The sequence below is a fragment of the Notechis scutatus genome, chromosome 5 (genome assembly GCF_049901735.1).
Source record: "Notechis scutatus isolate UNSWTSFEM ecotype Mainland chromosome 5, rNotScu1.2, whole genome shotgun sequence".
Classification (NCBI taxonomy): Eukaryota; Metazoa; Chordata; class Lepidosauria; order Squamata; family Elapidae; genus Notechis; species Notechis scutatus.
Window position 1 is genome coordinate 68,705,405 of NC_142013.1, and position 22,111 is coordinate 68,727,515.

Below are 22,111 nucleotides of genomic sequence, written 5' to 3' on the forward strand. Positions count from 1 at the left end.
ACAGGCTGATAATCTAGTAATTGATTTAACATTTGAAATCAAATGTGTAGTTTTTAAAACAATTGTTATGTGATTATACTAGGCCTTGCTTTGGAAGAGGAATTCTCCTCCCAAATGAGAATACTCTTTAAGACAGTGAATTAACAATATTAATTTTTTAAAATTTGGCAATCATATAAAGCAGGCGATTCTTCAGTTATATAAAATCAACCTACAATATATCATAAAAGTACAATTAGATGCCATCTAGAAACAATTGTACCTCTTGTTGAGAAGCTTAGCTGCTGTAGTATTGATGATTTTATGCAATAGCCCTTTTGTGGCTTCTGATAGATGTTTTCCAGGCAGGCATGCCAGTCTTCCACACTATAAACTGAGCAATCTTGCAGACTAGTGACAAGGTCACCAACAAAAAGACCCCTAGGACCATTAGCAGGAGAATCCTAAAAAAGAAAAAAATGTTAATAAATCCTGGACTGAAGACCACCTAGTTTTGTTTTATTGGCTACATTTTCATATACAGTAGTTCTGAAGAGAAATGAGTGAAGCAAACTTCCCTTTTAACCAACCAGTGGAGTATGAAAAAAAAGTATTTTTTCTTATTATTCTGGCCATCCAAATTGATAAACAGTGATTAGCAATAAGTAAAATAAGATGAATAGCTACTTCAATATTAGTAACATACTCCTGATGCAAATGTGATTTTTCTTAGTATCGTATCTTTCCCATTTTAATAGAACGTTTTTACACTTAACCCTGATTAATTGATTGTATTCATACGTACACCTGATTATATTTCATTGTATCACATAGAATTGGGTTTATTTCATATACTTCACTACTAATACCACCCATATCTTAGCAAAGAAAAGTAGTTGTAATAAACTGAATGATTGTGAAACAGAGCTTTAATTTCTTTATTATACACCAGAACAACTAGACACAAGGACAGTTTTTTCCTGAATGCCATCACTCTGCTAAACAAATAATTCCCTCAACACTGTCCAACTACAGTATTTACAAAGTCTGCATTACTATTACTATTAATCTTCTCATCACTCCTTATCACCCATTCCCTCCCACTTGTGACTGAATGACTGTAACTTTGTCGCTTGTATCCTTACGATTTATATTGACTGTTTCCTAGTATGATTTGATTGCATATTGTACCCTATGACTATTATTAAGTGTGGTACCTGGTAATTCTTGACTCTTGATGAATGTATTTTTTTATGTACGCTGAAAGCATTTTGCACCAAGACAAATTCCTTGTGTGTCCAATCACACTTGGCCAATAAAGAATTCTATTGTGTCTATTGTGTGTCTATTCTATTTTATATCCTATCTTTCCACTTCAAACAGTATTCAATGTAGAAAAAAACATTTTAATTAAATTAGAAAATTGAATGGACACTATACACACACACACACACACGAACTGGAATGCCTTCGCAATTTCAGGCAAAGATTACTTCAAATTAAATAATGTGGAAAACCAGCTCATTAATACCGTAACATAAAGCCAGAACTTCACTGAGCACCAGGAGTTCTATGGCCATAATTTCCAAACAACGAATCTCCCAGTATATGCAACCAGCACTTTTAGAAAAGAGAACAAGGACCACTATGTTTGATTATAAAGATGACAAACTATTCTTCCAAAGAGGTGAAATTATAATGCTGTTACCTGAGTGACTTCAATAACAAGTGCTCCTGCACCAGTGTAATAAAATGGGTAAAGAATAGCAGGTAGGAAGAAGAGAAATACAAGACCCACAAGACAAAGCACAAAGTTATGCCAGACACCTGTAAAACCAGAAAAACAAAGCATTTAATGTCTTACCATGTAAGAATATGCTAAACAGAATTTTAATATGTAGAACTATTTTTTATTTTGCTACAATAGCAACTTAATCTAAACCTCATAAATTCTGCTTCAGGAATAAAGCTAATATTAAAATTTTGAAAATGAAGTGTTTAAATGTAACTTGAACTGGCCAGGCAAATGCTCCTAGATAATGGTTAACAGAAGTCTTGATTTAAAAAAATGTACATGATAGTCATAAAAAACTTGACTTGGAACCACTCTGACCTTCATTACAAAGGACAAGCACTGCAATGGCAATAAAAATGAACTTGTATGAGTCTGCCTCTTCTCTCCATTCAAGAAAGTAATGACTCTTGAAACTTCAGCATTTCAAAAGGAACCTTTTGTTGAAAGGGAGTGATTGCAGGACAAAGGAAAGCTGGATCTAAAGTCCCCCTCGGGCAATACAGTTAGGATAAAGTAATCAAAAACCCCTCCCCTCAGTCTGAGGTTGAATGAGCCAATCCACAAGTGCGAAGATGTTGTTAGAACAGCTGGCCTGAGAAAGAGATAAGATAAAGATTCCCAGGTTCATCTTGCAGGAGGCTTCAGGACTGAGACAAAACACATGGCCCTCCCCCTTTATTACATTCCCCCAAAGGTAAATCAAGTCTAGGGCATGTAGGTGCCAGGATAAAGGCTATAAACTAGGGGGATACAGGATTTATGGGAAATAGGAAGAGGGCAATAAGCTGACAAATGTATCCAGCCCCCCTCCCCACAGGAATGGCAGTATCACGATAGGATCTGACAGAACTATCTGAGAAGTTTTTTGAATGAATATGAAATAGAACAATCAGCATAGCAGATAGATTAAAGGGAATGTAGTGCATACTTTTTTAACGTTAACATTGAGGAATAACAATAAAGTTATACTTTGTCATTTTGGATATTATAAATATACCCTCAACTAAAATCCATTCATTAGAATGTGATCCTGGAATTAAATGCCACTGGCAGTTGTGCACTATTATAGCCAAGAATGTGAACTGGAAAATTCAGTTCACAGCTGGAACTACTCCTGTTATATTAGAACACAAATGGAATTTTAAAATAAATAAAGCTAGTCAAAGATTGCTCTTAAATGAAATAAGTATTGTTATGTACAAAATGGTCTCGGCATTCAAAACTTGCTAAATTTAAAGGGAAACACAAAAGGAAAATTATACATGGTTGTCATTTTGGTAAAAAAAAAATTCCTGCCATGCAAGTATGATTCCCACAATCCGTGTACACATCTAATGTGCACAATTTAGAATTGGTTGACTGTTGCCTTCTTACAGGAAAAGTTTCTGACTTCCTAGTTTAACTTACAGCCCTGGGATAACCTCCTAGTCTCCCACCCAAATACCAATCAGGACTGACCACCTCCCTGAACCCTTGCCAAGGTATAGTTTTTTTTAAAAAAGTTATCTCTTTTTCAATCTTTTTTTGCTGTGAATTATGTATTTTTACTATTTTGTACATTGTTCATGATTCCCACTTCTTGGAATTTCCCCAAATCTCTCAGTTGTTATAAAAAAAATAGAAACCAGCCAGCTTGTTTATAATTATGCAACTAATAATATATTTACTTTTTATTACTGGCTTTATAATGAAAATCTTAGTCAGGGAGCACTTGAATCACATCTGTCTTAAAATGGTGCATAATTTCTACCAGAATCCTAATCCTCTTCATTCAGAAGTATTTATAATGACTAAATTAAATGACTGTCTGAAGTGTTTTATTTTATTTTCCATTTGAAGTCATCCCAACATTATTAAAAGTCAACCTCAATTAGAAGATTAAGATTGTGATCTACAATGGTTCCTTTTTTTTCTCTTCTACTGCCAAGACATGAACAAATGCCGAGAAACAATGACTTAAACACTGTTCATACATATAACAAATTGCCAGTAATAAATGAAAATTGTACAATTCCAAAACTGACTGCTAGTAGTTAGTATTATATTACAAGTATTATTAAAATCATTAGAAGCAAAGGCAAGAAGACATAGCCCATTCCAAGACATATGTATCCAAGAAACTCAAGGATCTCTTTCCTAATATCCTCAACAGAAAATTGTAAGAAAATTAGGGCCACCTGGGCTCCTTCCATTTTCTCATTTTGAAACAGTACATGGAGATTCATATTACAGCAGCAAAATATGTTATATATAAATCCTGCAAACTTTAATAGGAATCAATTACAGGTTGAACATGAAGAGCACAAAACAGCTGTCATGGTAATCAAAGACATGATATATATTTGGGGCTTAATCAGAAATAAATTAAAATTCTATTTCAATTTCATGAGAAATTGACATCTTGGAGCAAGTAAGAAATATATCATTAAAAGAAGAAATTACCAAGAGAAACTAATTTATCCAAAATATCTTAATAGTAATAATATACACAGCTCAAGTATTTGTTATGTTTCTGTTTGGCCTCAGCAGCCTCAATACTTCAGTAGCTTTGAACATATTGGAGAATGTTTGTACAGAGGCTAGACACGTGGTGGCGAACCTATGGCACGCGTGCCACAGGTGGCATGCAGAGTGCTCTCTGTGGGCACACGCACCATTGCTCTGCCGTGTATGCACGTCCCTCCTGCCAGCCAACTGGTCTTCATGTCTCTGCCATGCATATGGGGGGGGCGCATGAGGGGAGCGGAGCGCACTAGAAGGCAGGGCTCATGAGGGAGTGGAGTGCATGCGTGAGGAGTGCGCACACAAGCACAGGGGCGTACGTGTGAATGTGGGGGGGCGCATGCACAGGGTGTGTTGCATTTTGGGTATGCACACAATGAGCACTTGGTGCCGAAAAGGTTCGCCATCACTGGGCTAGACTATTCAATGTTATCAACAAATTTTAAAAGTTACAAAAATAAACTTGAATATACAAAGAATGGAAAATGGAGAATTGGAATATTCCACATTGAAAAATCATCTCTCTTAAGTTCTAAGAAACGTTAAGTATGTTCAATATGATGCAAAAACCTGATTAGCCCTATAGAATTTGCAGGATATGCTCAGTGTGTCTAGCAATACCCATGCTTTCAGATACAATATAAAATATACTGCAATAGTAATCCCAATCAACTTACCTGCACAAAATATTCTTAGCTGCTGAATGGGAGATATTAGTTGTAAATGAGTAGTGAATAGGTCAACAAATGCTCCAGGATAGACAATAAATATAAAAATTCCAAAGCCATTAAACCGAACTTGCTCTCTAAAAAGCAAAGAAAATATTTTTTAAAGATTGAATCAAATATTTGTAACCAAAAAGATCAACATGCTTCACTTTATCTGCATGGAATTTGATTTTTCTATGTCTACTACATAGCTATACAGATGATTTCCTATTAACCCAAGAAGAATGTATTTGAGAATAAACAAAATAATAATAACACGCATATTTTGAATAGCAATTAATGTAATTTCATTCTAAGTATTCAGTATGCTTTACTTCAATTATCTGACTATAATCTTTAACACAATTTGCAGGCAGAACTATTACCCTCCAAAAGGAGTATAGTATATAACCAACTATGGTTTGTTTAAGGATCAAAGCTGTTAGGAAAGGTCTTTCTGATCTGTTATTCAGTGTCTAACCAGTACAATATAACAGATCTGTTCAATTAAAGAAAAAGAAGCAGTCTAAAGCAGGGGTGTCAAACTCAAGGCCCGGAAGGGAGATCCAGCCCGTGGGGTGTTTAGATCTGGTCCCCAGGGCTGCCCTAGAAACAGCGAAGGACTGGCCCGCAGTGCCTCTGCCAGTGAAAAAAGAGCTCAGGAGGGCCGTTTTTGCTGGCAGAGCTTTGCAGGAAGCTATCGCAGCCAAAAGTGGAGGTCACAAGGGCTGTGTGCAGCTCTCCCAAGCTCCATTTTCACTGACAGAGGGTTGCAGGAGGCCATTGCAATGAATAGACTATAGAAATCAGAATCAGATGAGCCCTGTGATGGTGCAGTGGTTATAATCCTGCAGGCTACCTCTGCTGACTGGCTGCTGCCAGCAGTTTGGCAGTTCAATTCTCGCCAGCTCAAGGTTGACTCAGCCTTCCACCCTTCCAAGGTCAGGACTCAGATTGTTGGGGGCAATGTGCTGACTCTGTAAACCACTTAGAGAGGGCTATAAAGCACTGCAAAGCGGTATATAAGTCTAAGTGCTATTGCTATTTAGTTTGTTTTCAATAAATCTTTGACTCATAACCAAGAAAAATTAATAAAAAGAAAAAGCACAAAGTTATCATCCTGGCCCCCAAACTTCTCAAGCAGTAGAAGGAAATAGTGTAGAGCCTTGATGGCAAACCTATGGCACGTGTTCCACAGGTGGCACGCAGAGGCATTTGTACTGGCACGCAAGCTGCAAGCAAACTTATCTCACTGCACATGTGTGCGCCGCACAGCTGATTTTTGGCTGGTTTGAGGCCTTTTTCGGCCTCCCAAAGGCTTGAGGAAGGCTTCTGAAAGCTTCTACAAGCTTTGTAGGCCGAAATCTAGCCCCATTTCGTCACTTCCAGTTTTCTTTTTTTGAAAAACAGGAAGTGATGAAACGGGGATAGATTTCAGCCTACAAAGCTTGTAGAAATCTGCAGAAGCCTTCCTCAAGCCTTTGTGAGGCCGAAAAAGGCCTCAAACCAGCTGAAAATCAGCTGTGAGGCGCAGTGCAGGTAAGGGGGCGGTGTGGGTGGGTGGGGGATTGTGTGCGCATGCGTAGGGGACATGGGGGGGCACGCATTGCCTTCTGGGTGCTGGATGCGAGTGCAAGCGTGCAAACACACACACAAGTTTTGGCACAGGAACTCAAAAAGGTTAGCCACCACTGGTGTAGAATATATTATGATGCTAAAAGTGTAACTCTAAGTTCAGAGTAATTCTCAAGAGCATAATATTTTAACATTGTCTATAATCCATAAGATCAACACATAATATAAGTAACATCAATAAAAAGTATTTCCTAAAACCTACAAGGCTAGTACTTTAACAATATAGCTTTAACCTATATTAAACCACAGCATGATGAAACTGAAGAAAAGAAAGTGAATAAAAGTATGTCTTCTTCAACTTTTATCATATTTCCATTGAGGTAACACAAAGCCTAGCTACTGGTTGCATGATGGAGGGTTTCAAATCTTCTAAGAGGAACTTCACAAGGTGCTTACACAATTTCCCAATATGTTTATGTAATAGGGGTAAAATATAATTGTTCTAACTGTTCCTGAGAAATTTACAGTGTATTAATATATGACTGATTTTTTCTATCTTCTATCTAGAAGTCTTCTATCTAGAAGACAGATGGAAACATGTCACTCATAGAAAAAATCACAAACCTAGTACAAAACCACTCTCCAACCCAACTCACTCTGATGCAGCCCCACTGGTGCTGAGCAATCAATTTCATAGACTCTCCCTGGAAGAAAACCTGCACTTAGAAAAGAAGCATCATCAAATGTCCCTAAAAAGATAGCATCATTAAGTGCTGCTGTGACAGGTAGAAAAGTCCCCCAAATCTTCCTAAAAAAAAAATGGTAAGTGTTGGTGATAGAAGATTCCATTCTCAAAGGAATAGAACCAGCCGTAGACCAGACAGTCAATCCAGAGAGGTATGTTGTCTACCTTGAGCAAAAATCAAAGACATGGCTGAGAACCTAACCAAAATAATAAAACCCACAGATTACTACCGTTTTCTACTACTACATGTAGCAATGAATGCTATGAAAATGGACCTATTAATCACTCAATATTGAGTGATAACGAGCAGCTAAGCAAGAATGTTAAGGACTTAGGTGCACAAGTCATTTTTTTCATCTATACTGCCAATGAAAAAACAACATCCAGTAAGAGAACAAAGGATTCTAGAAGTGAATAACTGGCTAAAGGGTTGGTGTCACCAAAAAACCTTTGGATTCCTGGACCATGGTCTGGCACTACCTCAACGATGGACTTCTGGCAAGGGATGGGCTCCACCTCACAAAAACTGGGAAGAATGTTTTCGGGAAATGACTGGCACAACTTATCAGGAGGGCTTTAAACTAAAATTGAGGGAGGAGGGTGACCAATCTTTAGAATCTTCAGGACCTAATTCCATACAAAAAAACCTAGAAAGCAAGTCAAATAAAGAGGTAAGGAGAGATGGGAAGGAAGACAAACTCAAACACCAAATAAGAGACATAAAAAGCATACTCAGAGTCAGACATAAAGATCTCAAGTGCCTATATACAAATGCACAAAATTTGGGAAACAAACAGGGTGAACTTGAACTATTAATACATGAAGGTAGATATGATATAGTTGGAATTACAGAAACTTGGTGGGATGAAACCCATGACTGGAACATACTGATAGAAGTATGTAAACTGTTCAAAAAAAACCCCAGTCATCATAAAAGAGGAGGTAGAGTTGTACTATATGTAAAAGATGACTATATCACTACAGAAATGAACAAAATCAAAGACGAAAACCACCCAGTATGCATATGGGTCAATATACAAGAACAAAAGAATGACATTGTTATAGATGTATACTACAAGCAGTGGTGGGCTGCTGCCGGCTTGGACTGGTTCTAGCAAACTGGTAGTTCCGACGATCAGCTGGCCCCACCCACCCACCCCCACCCTATTCTGTCCTATATTTCTGTCTTTTTCAGCTCAGCTGATTCGCGCAGCATAGTGGATTTCACGCACCTCAGCTGCTCTACTTACCAGGGCTACCCTGTACAGGTTCAAATTGGTGTTTTTTTAATACTGCATGCGTGCGCAAAGCATGCATGCACAGAATCAGTTGTTAAACCGGTTGCAGCCCACCACTGACTACAGGCCACCCAACCAAACAGAAAAAATAAATGTACTCGCATCCGCTCGCAGCCAGTTGCTGCATGGCTCATTGCGCCAGTATTGCCACTCAATGCAGGATGCTGTGTGTCTCCACCCATGACAGAAGTTTGCATGGTGCATTCTGCCATTGCGCATGCGAGCAGCAGCACCGGCACAACGAGCCTTGCATTGTCTTGCTGCAAGCAGCAGCACTGGCTCCGGTGTTGTCAGATAGGCGGCCAGGGCTCAAGGTCTCAGGTAGGTTTATGAGAATTGGTTTAATGTCACTAACATTAACTAACATCAATACCCAGGAAGATACTGGAAAAGATAATCAAAAAACAGATCTGCAAACATCTAGAAACTAGTAAACTAATAACTAGAAGTCAGCACAGGTTTGTTAAAAACAGATCATGCCCAACCAATCTTATATCATTCTTCAAGATAGTGACTAAATTAGTAGACCAGCAAAATGCTGTGGACATAGTTTACTTATACTTCAGCAACGCATTCAACAAAGTAGACCACAATCTACTTCTTGGTAAGCTAGGAAAAAAATGGGATAAATAGCATCACCATCAGATGGATTTGTAACTGGCTGTCAAACCATACTCAACTAGTAGTCCTTAACAGTACTTTGTCTACATGGGGGGAAGTAAACAGTGTGGTACCACAAGTCTTAGGCCTAGTACTCTTCAATATCTTGACCAATGACTTAGATAAGGGAATACAAGGGGAACTTATCAAATTTTCAGATGATGCTAAGCTGGCAGGAATAGCCAACACTCTATATGATAGGCTCAAGATCCAGATCGATCTTGAAGACGAATACTGGGCCCTAACTAACAAAATTCAATATAGAGAAAAGTAAAGTCTTACATTTAGTTAAGAAAAACTAAAAGTACATATACAGATTGGGAGAAACCAGCCTTTATAGCAGCAATTGTGAGAGGGACCTTGAAGTCTTAGTGGACAACCAGCTAAATATGAGCCAGCAGTGTGCAGCAGCAGCCAAAAAAGCTAATGCAACCCTAAGTTGCATTAACAAAGGGATACAATCAAGATCAAGTGAGGTACTAATACCACTCTATAAAGCCTTAATAAGATCACACCTAGAGTACTGCATCCAGTTTTGGTTACCACACTATAAAAAAGATGTTGAGACTCTAGAAATAGTACAGAGAAGAGCAACCAAGGATGATTAGGGAACTGGAGACTAAAACATATGAAGAAGGGTTACATGAACTGGGCATGGCTAGTCTAGTGAAGGGAAGGACCAGGTGAGACATGAGAGCAGTCTTCCAATATTTGAGGGGCTGCCACAGAGAGGAGGGGGTCAAGCTATTTCCTAAAGTGCCTGTAGGCCAGACAAGGAATAATGGATGGAAACTGAACAAGGAGAGATTTAACCTGGAAATAAGGAGAAACTTTCTGATAATGAGAACAATCAACCAATGGAACAGCTTGCCTTCAGAAGTTGTGGGAGCTTCATCACTGGAGGCTTTCAAGAAGAAATTGGACTGCTATTTGTCAGAAATGGTATAGGGTCTCCTGCCTGAGGGGGGGAGGGGGTTGGACTAGATGACCTACAAGGTCCCTTCCAACTCTGTTATTTTAGCACAGAATTTTAGCATATCTGCCTTGCAGCAATGCAAAAGGAAGAATTTTGGATCAAGTTTAAAGAATGATTTTCTCAGTTTAATAAAGATAAGTAAATGTTTTGCTGGTTCTCATACACCCTTAGCAACCCAAATTCTATTGTACTGGGATAATCTCAACCCAATATTCTATATCATTCATTCTTTGGATAAGCATTTGCTTAGCGTGATTGTAATATAACTACATTAAAAATGATGCCAAAAGCCCATATGATACAAGCTCTACCACTGAATTCCAGTTTGAGGGGAAGTTATCAGCAAAACTTAATGATGACTTCCTGGGGAAAAAGTTTTTAGCTGGTAATTAGTCACGAACCTCCAAACTCACATTTGGATTCAGGGCATTCCTAGTTCCATTCCAACATGAACATTTGTTTTCCCGTTAGGGGAAGCAGATACAACTTAAGAATTTCATTTGCATCAGCTCCAATGCTTCTTGAAATAAATGTCAAGAATTTGGGGCAAACATCTAACCTCAAAATGAGGGTTTAATGAAGTCCAGGGAAGTTGGAGTTAATTTAGGGAAGGAGACGCACTTAATTCCTATTAATATTTATGTTTCTCCAAAAATAAGACCCGGTCTTATATTTTTGGAGGCTCCAAAAGCAGCATTAGAGATTATTTTCGGGGAAACACAGTACATATTGCATGTGACATGCATGTGTGTGTGTTTCAGCAGAGAAAGCTGACTAGTGTGATCCCTAGTCAGGCAGGCTGGAAAGAATGTTGGATTTCCACTCATCTTCTGGTTTTCTTTACAGGATTACAATGTCAGCACCAATGATTCCGGGCTACATCTTCTCCTAGCCCAGGAAAGGCTGCAGGCTGCCCCGAAGGATCTGCAGTAGTCCCAGTTGCTGCAAGTGAGTGGCAAGCGCATTAGATCATGTCTCGGCATGTTTTGGAAGGGAGAAGGTGCAGCTGATGCTTGGATTTGCACACTGGCGGCAAGAGACTGCAGTATTTATCTGAGGGAGGGAGGGAGGGAAATGCTTCCAGGTTTTTTGCCCAGGGCAACAGACTAGACTGTCTTGCCCTCACCGTGTGTGTGTATGTGTGTGTGTGTGTGTAAATATTTATATATACATGTATACATGTATACACTTATACACACACACACCCACACCCACACCCACACACACCCACACACACGCCCTGCAGTCTCTTGCCAGCAGCTTGCACCTTCTCCCTTCCAAAGCATGCCAGGATATGACCTGAAGAACACCTAGCTTGACCTGCTATTAAAACGCCTCTCGGCTCCTTCCCAAAAGGAAGGTGGCTCTTCTCTATGATTCACCACCTTCCATAGCGCAAGGGACGGTGGGCAAGTCTCACTTTTAGTTTTTGATGTACTTGCAGCAACTGAGACTGCTAAGGGCAGCACCAGCAGCAGGTGGAGGCAGGCATGGGGCCTCCCATTCCATGTCCAGCAGCCTCTGCAAGCATATTTCAGGCAGCCATGAACTCATTTGGCTCTTGGTCCCTCCCAAGCCACTGACATGAAAGAATCTTCAGCCAGAGCAGCCTGGTGCAATTTAATGCTTTTAATTTACAAATAAAAAACCTGGTTACTAATACTACAGTACTTCTTTTCTTTCCTGGCTTCGCTTTTTTCCTTCTCCTTTTCCTTATTATCCTCCTTACTCTCCTTTTCCTGCCCCTCCTTCTTGGCATCTGTTGCCAATCTTGTTGTTGATGAGGTTGCGCACCAAACGGATCAGGCAAGGCAGATGGTGGGGCAGGAGTGGTGCCATGCCGCAGCACCCATGCACTTGCTGCCTCCTGTGGTGGCCATGGTCACTCCACTCCTCCCAGGGCTGACGCTCTTGACTGGGACTTATATTGGGATAGAGCTTATATTTAGGAGCATTCTAATAAATCATGCTAGGGCTTATTTTCTACTTGGGTCTTATTTTTGGGAAAACATGGTAGCAGATGATGATCTTAAGGTTAGGTAGATGCCTGACTAGAGGCAAGGTGAGGCAGGGGGTGACATCCAAGATGGCTGTGCTTGTAAACACTGTGACTTTGAGCTCCTGGTGTTTTATAATGGAGTGAGTGGGCAAAAACTAGTCTATACCCGCGGGGAGTTATTAAAGATTGGATTTTCTAGTCGACTAGATATTACCAGCAACTTCCAGCAGTCTCATAATATACCGAGTGATGTAATAAAACTGCCAGGCTCTCCATGGATCGTTGTTGGGCCTGGGAGGAGATGTCAACAATGAAAAGAGAGAAAGCAGAAGCAGGGATGCAGAGCTGGTTTGCTAGCTCAGTTACGGAAGCAGCCTCACAGACCAGCATTACCAAGTATTTTTCTAACCAATGCTAGATCCTTTGTCAACAAAACTGAAGAACTAGAGCTATGGATGGCGGCAAATAAGCTCATTCACGACTGTGTGATGATTATTAGAGAGACCTGGCTTCATCCACTTTTACTGGATGTGTCAGTGGAGCTAACTAACCACACCACACACCACTTTGACAGAAATGGCAATTGCAGTAAAAGCAAAGGTGGAGGACTTTGTATTTACACACATGTAATGACTGGCTCACTAACAGTAGAGTTGTTTATATACACTGTTCTCCAGATGTGAAATTTTTAACTGTCATTTGTTGGCCATTTTATTTACCTAGAGAGATTTTTTATAGTTATAGTTACTGTCTATATTCCATCTGATGCAAATGTTAGCACAGCGCTAAGTTACATGACGCCATGTCGTATTTTGAAATGTTTGAGACTGCATCTCAAATGATCCATCTGTTAAACTTCTGAAGTTTGCAGATGATACAACAGTGATTGGTCTCATTTGAGACAATGAAGAATCCGCATACAGATGGGAAGTTGTACAATTTGCCTCATGGTGTAATCAGAACAATCTGGAACTGAACACACTCAAAACCATAAAAATGGTGGTAGACCTTAGGAGAAACCCTCCCATACTACCACCTCTTACAATACTGGACAACTCTGTATCAACAGTAGAGACCTTCAAATTTCTAGGTTCTATCATATCAAAAGACCTAAAAGGGATACCTAACATCAAAAATGTCATCAAAAAAGCAGAACAAAGAATGTTCTTTCTGCGCCAACTCTGAAAGCTCAAACTGCCCAAGGAGCTGCTGATCCAGTTCTACAGAGGAATTATTGAGTCCACACCTCCATAACTGTCTGGTTTGGTTCTGCAACCCAACAGGACAGACACAGACTTCAGAGAGTAATTAGGACTGCAGAAAAAACAATTTCTACCAACCTGCCTTAAATTGAGGACCTGTATACTGCACGAGTCGGAAGGCTGTGAAAATATTTACAAGGCCCCTCACATCCTGGACATCAACTGTTTCAACTCCTACCTTCAAAACGATGCTATAGAGCATTGCACACCAGAACAACTAGACACAAGGACAGTTTTTCCCCGAACGCCATCACTCTGCTAAACAAATAATTCCCTCAACACTGTCCAACTACTTACAAAGTCTGCACTACTATTACTATTAATCTTCTCATCACTCCTTATCACCCAGCCCCTCCCACTTGTGACTGTATGACTGTAGCTTTGTCACTTTATATTGACTGTGACCTAGTATGATTTGATTGCTTATTGTACCCTATGACTATTATTAAATGTTGTACTTGATGATTCTTGACGAATGTATCTTTTCTTTTATGTACACTGAGAGCATTTGCAACAAGACAAATTCCTTGTGTGTCCAATCACACTTGGCCAATAAAGAATTCTATTACTATTACTATTATTTCATGTTTTGGGGAGGGGGGTGCTGTACCAAGGGAGGCTCATTCAATTTCATTGAACACATGTTGTGTACTGACAATAAAGGTAAGGTTTGATCTGATTTGATTTGAGGCATACTATGTACTCATAAAGTGTGGTCTAGTTCCTTTTGAGTGGAAAGTCATTCCACGATTCTCGATCATTTTATCTTTTTTCTGTTTTGTTTGTTTTTGAGTTTTTCTTCCTTGTTTTTTGGAAGCCCATATATTCTCATACAGATAATCCCTGAGTTATGACAGTTCACTTAGCGACCGTTCAAAGTTATGACCTAGCCTCCCCCAAATAACTTACAACCTAGCCCCGAAGTTACGAATGTTACAGCACTACAGTCGTTGTTCACACTTACGAACAACGGCAGAAGTACTGCAACATTCCCCCCATCTATTCCCCCCTGGGGTCTCCACAGCCATTAAGCCTGTGGCGACTTATGTACCTTGAGATGATCTAGCTACTGTCAGTTCCATTGCCTGCTTTGGTGCATTTGCAGAAAACGCACTACTGATCTCGTGTGATCTTGCACTACAATATGTTAGACCATTATTTTCTGTGAACTGAGGCCCGTATAAGATCTGAGGCAAAAGGCTTTGCAAACAGAGGAACAGAGGAAAAGAGAGAAACAGAGGAAGGCCCCGGATCTCATGCAGGCCTTAGTTTGTAGAAAACAGAGGCCTAACATACTGTAATGCAAGATCACATGAGATCAGTAGCGCAAGATCTCGCGCTACTGATCTCACATGACCTTGCACTACAGTCATTTAGGCCTCTGTTCTTTGCGAACCAAGACCTGTACTAGATCTGGCCGAAGGTTTGCAAGCCAACGAGACTTTGGGGCAGCGAAATCACCTTGCTTGAAGCCTCCATTGGCTTGCAAATGCCTTTCGCACCATTCCAGTCTCGGTGCGAAGAGCGTTTACAAGCCAATGGGAGGCTTCAAGCAAGGCAATTTCGCTGCCCCAAAGTCTTGCCGTCTTGCAAATGCATTTCATGGTGAGACTGGAATGGTGCGAAAGGCATGTGCAAGCCGATGGGAGGCTTCAAGCAAGGCGATTTCACTGCCCCGAAGTCTCATCAGCTTGCAAATGCTCTTCATGCCAAGACTACAAAGAAACCGTGGGAGAGAGACTGGAGAGGAGGCAGATCTTCACAAGTTAAGTGACCCGGCAGGGTAGGATGGGAGAGGGGAACAATTGTGGGGATGCCAGGAGTGGGAGTACACAGTATCCCAGTGAGTCTGGGGAGGTCTTGTGTGGTCTAAAGCAGATGGCCTGTTCCATCGCTAGGCTCCCATGGCCTTCCCCACTCTGAGATACCTCGTGTGCATTGAATAACCCACACATTTGATTAGCTAATGTGAGCGCGAAAGCAGGGAGTGATTGCAAGTCAAGGTACACAATTCACTCCTACAAATCCTCGGGTTACAAATGTAATTGGCAGGCTCAATTGTATTCGTAAGTCAAAGACTACCTGTATATGTAAACACGAGAAATTAAGAAATCATATAAATTAAGGCTTCTAGCAAATGTATTTTTCTTGTTACAAAGTCAAAATGTGGATTTCATTACCTAATAGCTGCCACTCCATGGCCAACTTCATGTATAATACCACTGATGAGGATTGCTGTGAAGAAATAGGACAGCTGGCTGATGGGAAGGTTTACACCAGGTACCTGTTTTCAAAGACATAACAAGATATAAGGCAGCAAGAGATGTTTGGTCTTCCTGCATTCTGTTAACACAATTGCCCTAAAAACTACTATGGATTTCCCAGTGCTCTTATAAATAACTCATTTTCATGAAAAAAGTAAGATACAAAAAAGGAAAATTATAGTCAGATATAATCCTGTCATATTTACATAACTATCCTGGTTGAAGAACCCCTAATTTCAAATCACAAGTATTAGTGAAGAATTCTTCATTTTATTGTCCCAAAGGTGCTTTATCAAAAGACTTTTCTTCTTTTTTCCTTGAAAATGTTTCGCTTCTCATCCTCAAAAACTGATGAAGCTTCTTGGATGAGAAGCGAAACATTTTCAAGGAAAAAAACAACAGTCTAGTTGTCTTTTAAATAAGTACCTTTGGCACAACCAGGACCTGGGTGATTGAGAATATAGTCATTTGACCCCATACAGCAGCCTTGTACAGTATGACTCTGAGGTTTCAGCAACCTTGAGACATAATATCTCTAGCAATATTTTGTTGAGCGAAACACAACTTGGCCATCTTGTACAACTTTTTGTGCTCTATTAAACAAAATAATAAAAACATTCTCATGAGCAATCTCCAGCTAGATAATTTGGAGTAAAGTTGGCTGAAAATGTTGTGGCTCTAAAAAGGTTAAATTTTGGGTTAAATTATCTAAATGGAGATTGCTCATGAGAATGTTTTTATTTTGTTTAATAGAGCACAAAAAGTTGTACAAGATGGCCAAGTTTTGTTTCGCTCAATAAAATATTGACTGGGATATTATGTGTCAAAGTTGCTGAAACCTGAGTCATACTGTAGAAGGCTGTGATATGGGATCAAACAAATGACTATATTTCTGCAAGTATTGCATTGGCAAACATAACACTTTACCATTTGATGGTATAAGTCAATTTTTAAAAGTGCTATTCAAAATCCACTGCATTCAATATAACTGTTTTGGATAGCTATCTACAGATAGAATAAGTTTGTATACAGATCAAATGAATGCAAAACATGTTAAAAGGCATATATTTTGATTTTAATGTGCTAAAACAATTTTATCTTGATATTATTTGATTGCTTATTGCAAATAAAATAGTAAGAACACATTAATAAAAATACAACATAGGGAGGGGAAGTTACCACACCTCTCCATAAATCATATATGATTAGGTGTTTACAAGCCATATTTAATTGAACATGCAGTTCAGCTCTCATTTATAAATACAAACCTAACTGCATTTAATATTATATTCATTGCCAAGTCTGGACTACAGTTATTTTGTGGCAAGTTCAAAAGAGCGCCAATTTGATCTCAGCTGAAAAACTGAAAATTTAAACAGGCTTTCATTACTTTACTCATTTTTATAAGATGACAATGGCAATACATTAAAACAGGAAAAAATTAAAATGTTTTAATAAAATATAATTATATTTAACATCAAAGTATTAAAAACACAGTAAACCAAATACAAAGATGACAATTTGCAGAATACAAGCCCTTTGGAAAAGTTCGATTTTTAACATTATCTGGAACACCATTAAGAAAGGAACAATTTGATGAGAGGAAGCATATATGTCGTGATCAATGCCACAACAGAAAAACACTTCTTGTTTTTGGCTAACATGGGGAAAGAGCGTTGGTTCTTACCTGAAACGCATCTTCTAGTAGTACGGGAGGAGAATCCAAAGCGTGGGTAGTCTCTGCTTCCTTCCTTGAAGATTGAGTCAACCAAGGCTTAGTTCTGCCTCCTTCCACTGCGCATGCCCAGTTTTTGATGAAGGCTAATGATTGACTTGGAGATTTCTTGGTGCTCTTTCTTGATGGTCCTAAACTCGGGACTGACATTACTCGGGTGGGTTTGGATTCTCCTCCTGTACAACTAGAAGATGTGTTTCAGGTAAGAACCAACACTCTTTCTCAATTGTATGGGTCAGAGAATCCAAAGTGTAGAAGCGAGGAGCCACAAACCAGTTGTCTGGACTAACCGTATGGTGGGGCAATAGTCTAGTCCCGGTATCCCGCCTCCATGTGAACTCTTTGTAGTAGTACCCTTCTTCCAAAGGCTGCCTCTGCTGACGCGAAGGTATCCAACTTATAGTTCCTGATGAACAGAGATGGTGATGATCACATTGCTGCCTTACAGATCTCTTCAATCGGGGCCTGTGTGTTCCAAGCTGCCGCTGTGGCTGCGCTCCTGGTTGAGTGTGCCTTTATACTACCTGGGAGCTGTAATGACTGGCTTCCATAAGCCTTTGTAATACATGCTCTGATCCACCGACCTATGATTGATGGTGAAAGCTTTTGACCCAAAGAACCAGGTCTGATTGATATGAACAATGTTTCCATTCTCCTAATGGCCCTAGTTCTCTTAATATATATGCGTATTGCTCTCCTTACGTCTAAAGAGTGCCACTTCTTTTCTAAGCTATGGACTGGTTCCGGGCAGCAGTCTGGTAGCACGATTTCCTGAGCTCTATGGAATGTGAAATTCACCTTTGGAATGAAGGTCAGATCCAGACTTAATACTACTCTGTTTGGATGGAATATGCAAAGATCCTCCCCCTCACAGATAAGGCCACTAATTTGGATATCCTTCTGCCCGATGTAATGGGCCACTAGGAAGGCTACCTTAAGGGTAAGCAAGTGCAAACTAACTGACCTCAATGGTTCAAATGGCTCTGTCATGTCAAATGGCACCTTCGTCAGGTCCCAGGTGGGGTACCTGTGAATCACTGGTGGCCTTAAGTGGTTGCCCCTCTGATGAATGTGCGGACCAGGGGATGTTGTGTAAGGGATGCCAAGGTCTCACAACCCAACACTGATTCTATCGCCACTACCTGCCTACAGGATGTGTTGGGAGCCAAGCCTTTTTCCAGACCCTCCTGGAGGAAATCCAGAACCTGTGTCACTAACACTGTGGTTGAGTCGATTTTTCTTGGAACACCAACTTTCAAATGCTTTCCAAGTAGCATCATAAATTCTATTGGTTGATGGCCTCCTAGAGGCCTGGAGTGTTTGTATTACATTAGCTGAACATTCTAATTGACTCACTGTGGCCCTCTTAAATGCCAGATGGTCAATTGAAGCCATTGTTGCTCTGGATGTTGTATTGTCCCCTGGGTCAACTCTATTCTGTCTGAGGGAATTCTCCATGGTCTGGCTACTGACAGGTCCACCAGATCCAGGTAACATGACCCCCTGGGCCAGTGAGGTGCTATGAATAAGTCCTTCGCCTCTTCCTCTCCACTTTTTTTATTACTCTCGGTATTAATGGGAGCAAGGGAAATGCGTAAAGTAGACCCCTGGGTCATGCCCCTCAAAGAGCATTGGTCCTTTCCGCCCCATGTTGAGAATCTTGAGAAAAATCTGAAGAGTTGTGCATTTGCTGGGGACGCAAATAGGTCAAGGACTGGTTTCCCGAACCTGTGTGTCAGTTCCCTGAACAGGTCCGGGTGTAGACGCCATTCTGCATGGTCGACCATCATTCTGCTGAGCCAGTCTGCTTGCATGTTCTCTGCCACTGAGATATGCTCTGCTCTCATTGATAGATGTTTCTCCACCCAGTGGCCAAAACATTCTGCCTCTTGCATGAATGCCAGGGAGTCCCCCCCGCCGTCTGTTGATATGTGCCTTGGCAATCACATTGTCCATCAGGATCAAAACATGCTGACCTACTACTCTTGTCTTCAAAGTTCTTAGAGCCAGGTGCGTAGCCCTGAGCTCCAGCCAGTTGATGTTGTTCTTGAGGTCTGTCTTGGACCACTGGCCCTGTGTAATCTGAGTCATACAGTGGGCCCCCCAATCTACCAGGCTGGCATCTGTTCTAATGGTTAGTCAGTTGGGTTCCTTGAACCCACAACCCTTGGTCATGGCCTGTGAACTCCACCTCTGAAAGGAAACTTTCACTCTGGAAACTTCTAGGACCTGTATCTTTGACCTTGCATTGTCCTTCCCTGCTCTCTGGCAAGGTAATAGAAACCATGTCCAGCAGGTGTTGCACTGCTGTCTCCATGATGACGTTTTTGGCTCTGTCCCTTGGTATCGGGCACCTTCTGAATGAGTTCGGAGGTCTGGAAAGGAATTCTAGAAATAGGCCTCTTCTTACTGTGTCCCGGACCCACTTGTCCGTTGTTATTGTCTCCCATCGGTTGGCGAATAGGCCCAGTCTTCCGCTGATGGGTGTGTTGTTCCGACTGTCACTTTGTGTGGCCAAGGGCTTGTTGGAGGGGCCCTTGAATGGTCATCTTCCTTGGAATCATTGACTGCCCATCTCTAAATCTGGATCTATCCGGTTGCCTGGTTGGCATCTGTGTGTACTATCTCTGGGAATACTGGGAGTGACCGAAGCCGCCCCCAGAGGCTGGAAAGGACTGCCATCACATGTATGGTGATGACCGCCTATCTGCTTGACCAAACTTCCTAGGCAAGAACTTTCTCTTGTCTTTAGTCTCGATCAGTAGTGGTTCAATGGCTTCCCCAAGTAGCTTGTCCCCTTTAGCTGGGGCCGAAGCAAGTTTCCACTTATGCTTCAAATCCGCCTGCCAGTGGCAGAGCCAAATTAGACGCTTTACTGCCACTGAAGCTGCTATACCCTTGGTAGCATACTTGACCCCACTGAGGGTGGCATCAGCTATTAGCTGCATTGCTATTATTTTGTTTAAATCCTGTTCGAAGATCACCAGGTGGTGCCCTCTCCTACATCTGTTCAAGCCATATCAGGACTGTCCTGCTAAAAAATGAGGCAGTAGAATTTGCTTTTACTGACCATGCTGCAGCTTGGTGGACCTTTTGGAGGGTCTGCTCCACCTTCTTGTCTTCCCCTTTTAGACCGTCTTCTGCATCATTGGTCAAAACGGCAGTAGACGTAGAAGCCGCCACTGCTCCATCTATTGTTGGAACTGGGATCAAATCCGCAGCTTCCATGTTATAATTCCTCTTCTCATTTCCCCCTGGTGTTGAGAAAATTACTGGTCGGTCCAGCTGCCCTTCCATTACCTCTCTGAACAATTCAGGTGAGGGCACCACTTCACTTTTTATCTTAGTTCTTGCAAACAGCCTGTCTTTTGGGTTTGATGGTTTTAGATCAGATTCCTCTGTAGCTGTTACCTTCCCCAATCCTGTTGCTACTTTGGCTTTCCCTAGCAGCATCTTAAACAGCTGCTGGTGAAATAGGCCGGTGAACGCTGGGGTTTCTGTCTCATAAACCTCTTCATCTGAAAAGGCTGACTCTTTCAGATCATCCTCCCCTGAAACTGAAGCCTCACTTTGGGTGTATGACCTAATTGAATTGGATCTCTGGAACCTCAATTCCTCCCCTGCTTCTCCTGTCAGTGAGGGATGTTGTGCCTCCTGCCTTTTCTCATTATGCACCAGGTTAAGTCTATTACCTTGCCCATCCCTAACCTCTGAAAGCATTTCCCACATTATGGCCCTTATTTCCTCCCTAAGGGATTGTTCCCTGAGTCCTGCTGCTGTAAAACTGGCCTCTGTTGCCAGCCTCCTCCTCTTGGGGGGAAGGCTCCTGGCTTTCATTGCATTCCTGGGGCTTTCCTTGCTTCTCTGTCATTTTCTTCTAAACAAAGAGCTGGTTGAAAAAACTGCTCATCAGCGCCCTCTGGTGTTGACTCTCTGGTGCTCTTCTCCTGATGCTTTGTTTCCATTGGCCTGCCCGCTGGAACACAGGAATTTCCATTTCTCTCTGCCTCCTTCTCAGCCCTTGCAAAGCTCTTTTCAATGGCCCTTTGTCTCCTTAAGGCTTCTCTCTCATCTGATTTGGATGTCTAGATTAGTGGTTTCTCTCTCTCTTCTATCCTTGATGATCTAGTAGCCTCCCTGGGTCCCTTTGAGCCCTGCTCTCTATTAGGGCTTGGGTCAGGCGATCCCTGATCTTCCAAGCCGTTTCTGAAAAATCAGCCATGTTGTCCCCTTTGTTGTCTGGAATAATAGCTTTGCTCTCGCTGGAGCTCAGCTGGAGTGGTCTGCTAGTTCCTGAACACTCAAGCATATGCTTAGCCAGGAATGAGTATGGACTCTAGCCACCTTTCAACTGGGTGGACTTGCAGGGTTGTTTCCGGAGCTCACTCAGCTGCAACTGAGTGTCTTGTCTTTGTCTCTTAGGACCCCTTTTAAAAACTGTTGGAGGCTACGCGGAGGCTCCTGTATCTGTTGTCCTTTGCTTAACCCAAGCTAGCTCTGCTCTTTTGGAGCTGCCGTGGCTGCCCATCAGCTGTTTGGCGGTCCCTTGCTTTATCTTTGCCCGGTGGCTTCAGGATGGCCAAGCACTTGCCTACCGGTTCCTTCCCTGATGGC

General features: G+C 41.3%; 1 protein-coding gene across 3 annotated transcripts in view; it reads right to left on the minus strand.

Moving 5' to 3' along the window:
* The window catches only part of MBTPS2 (membrane bound transcription factor peptidase, site 2), a 38,877-nt gene that overhangs the window by 13,162 nt on the left and 3,604 nt on the right, over nucleotides 1–22,111 (minus strand). For all 3 annotated transcript variants that reach the window (XM_087966926.1, XM_087966924.1, XM_087966925.1), the window contains 4 exons: nucleotides 15,679–15,782; nucleotides 4,954–5,081; nucleotides 1,688–1,806; nucleotides 263–443 (listed from right to left, as the gene is read on the minus strand). In XM_087966926.1, the coding sequence (XP_087823052.1) occupies nucleotides 263–443; nucleotides 1,688–1,806; nucleotides 4,954–5,081; nucleotides 15,679–15,782 (532 nt within the window). The remainder of the gene's footprint in view (nucleotides 1–262; nucleotides 444–1,687; nucleotides 1,807–4,953; nucleotides 5,082–15,678; nucleotides 15,783–22,111) is intronic.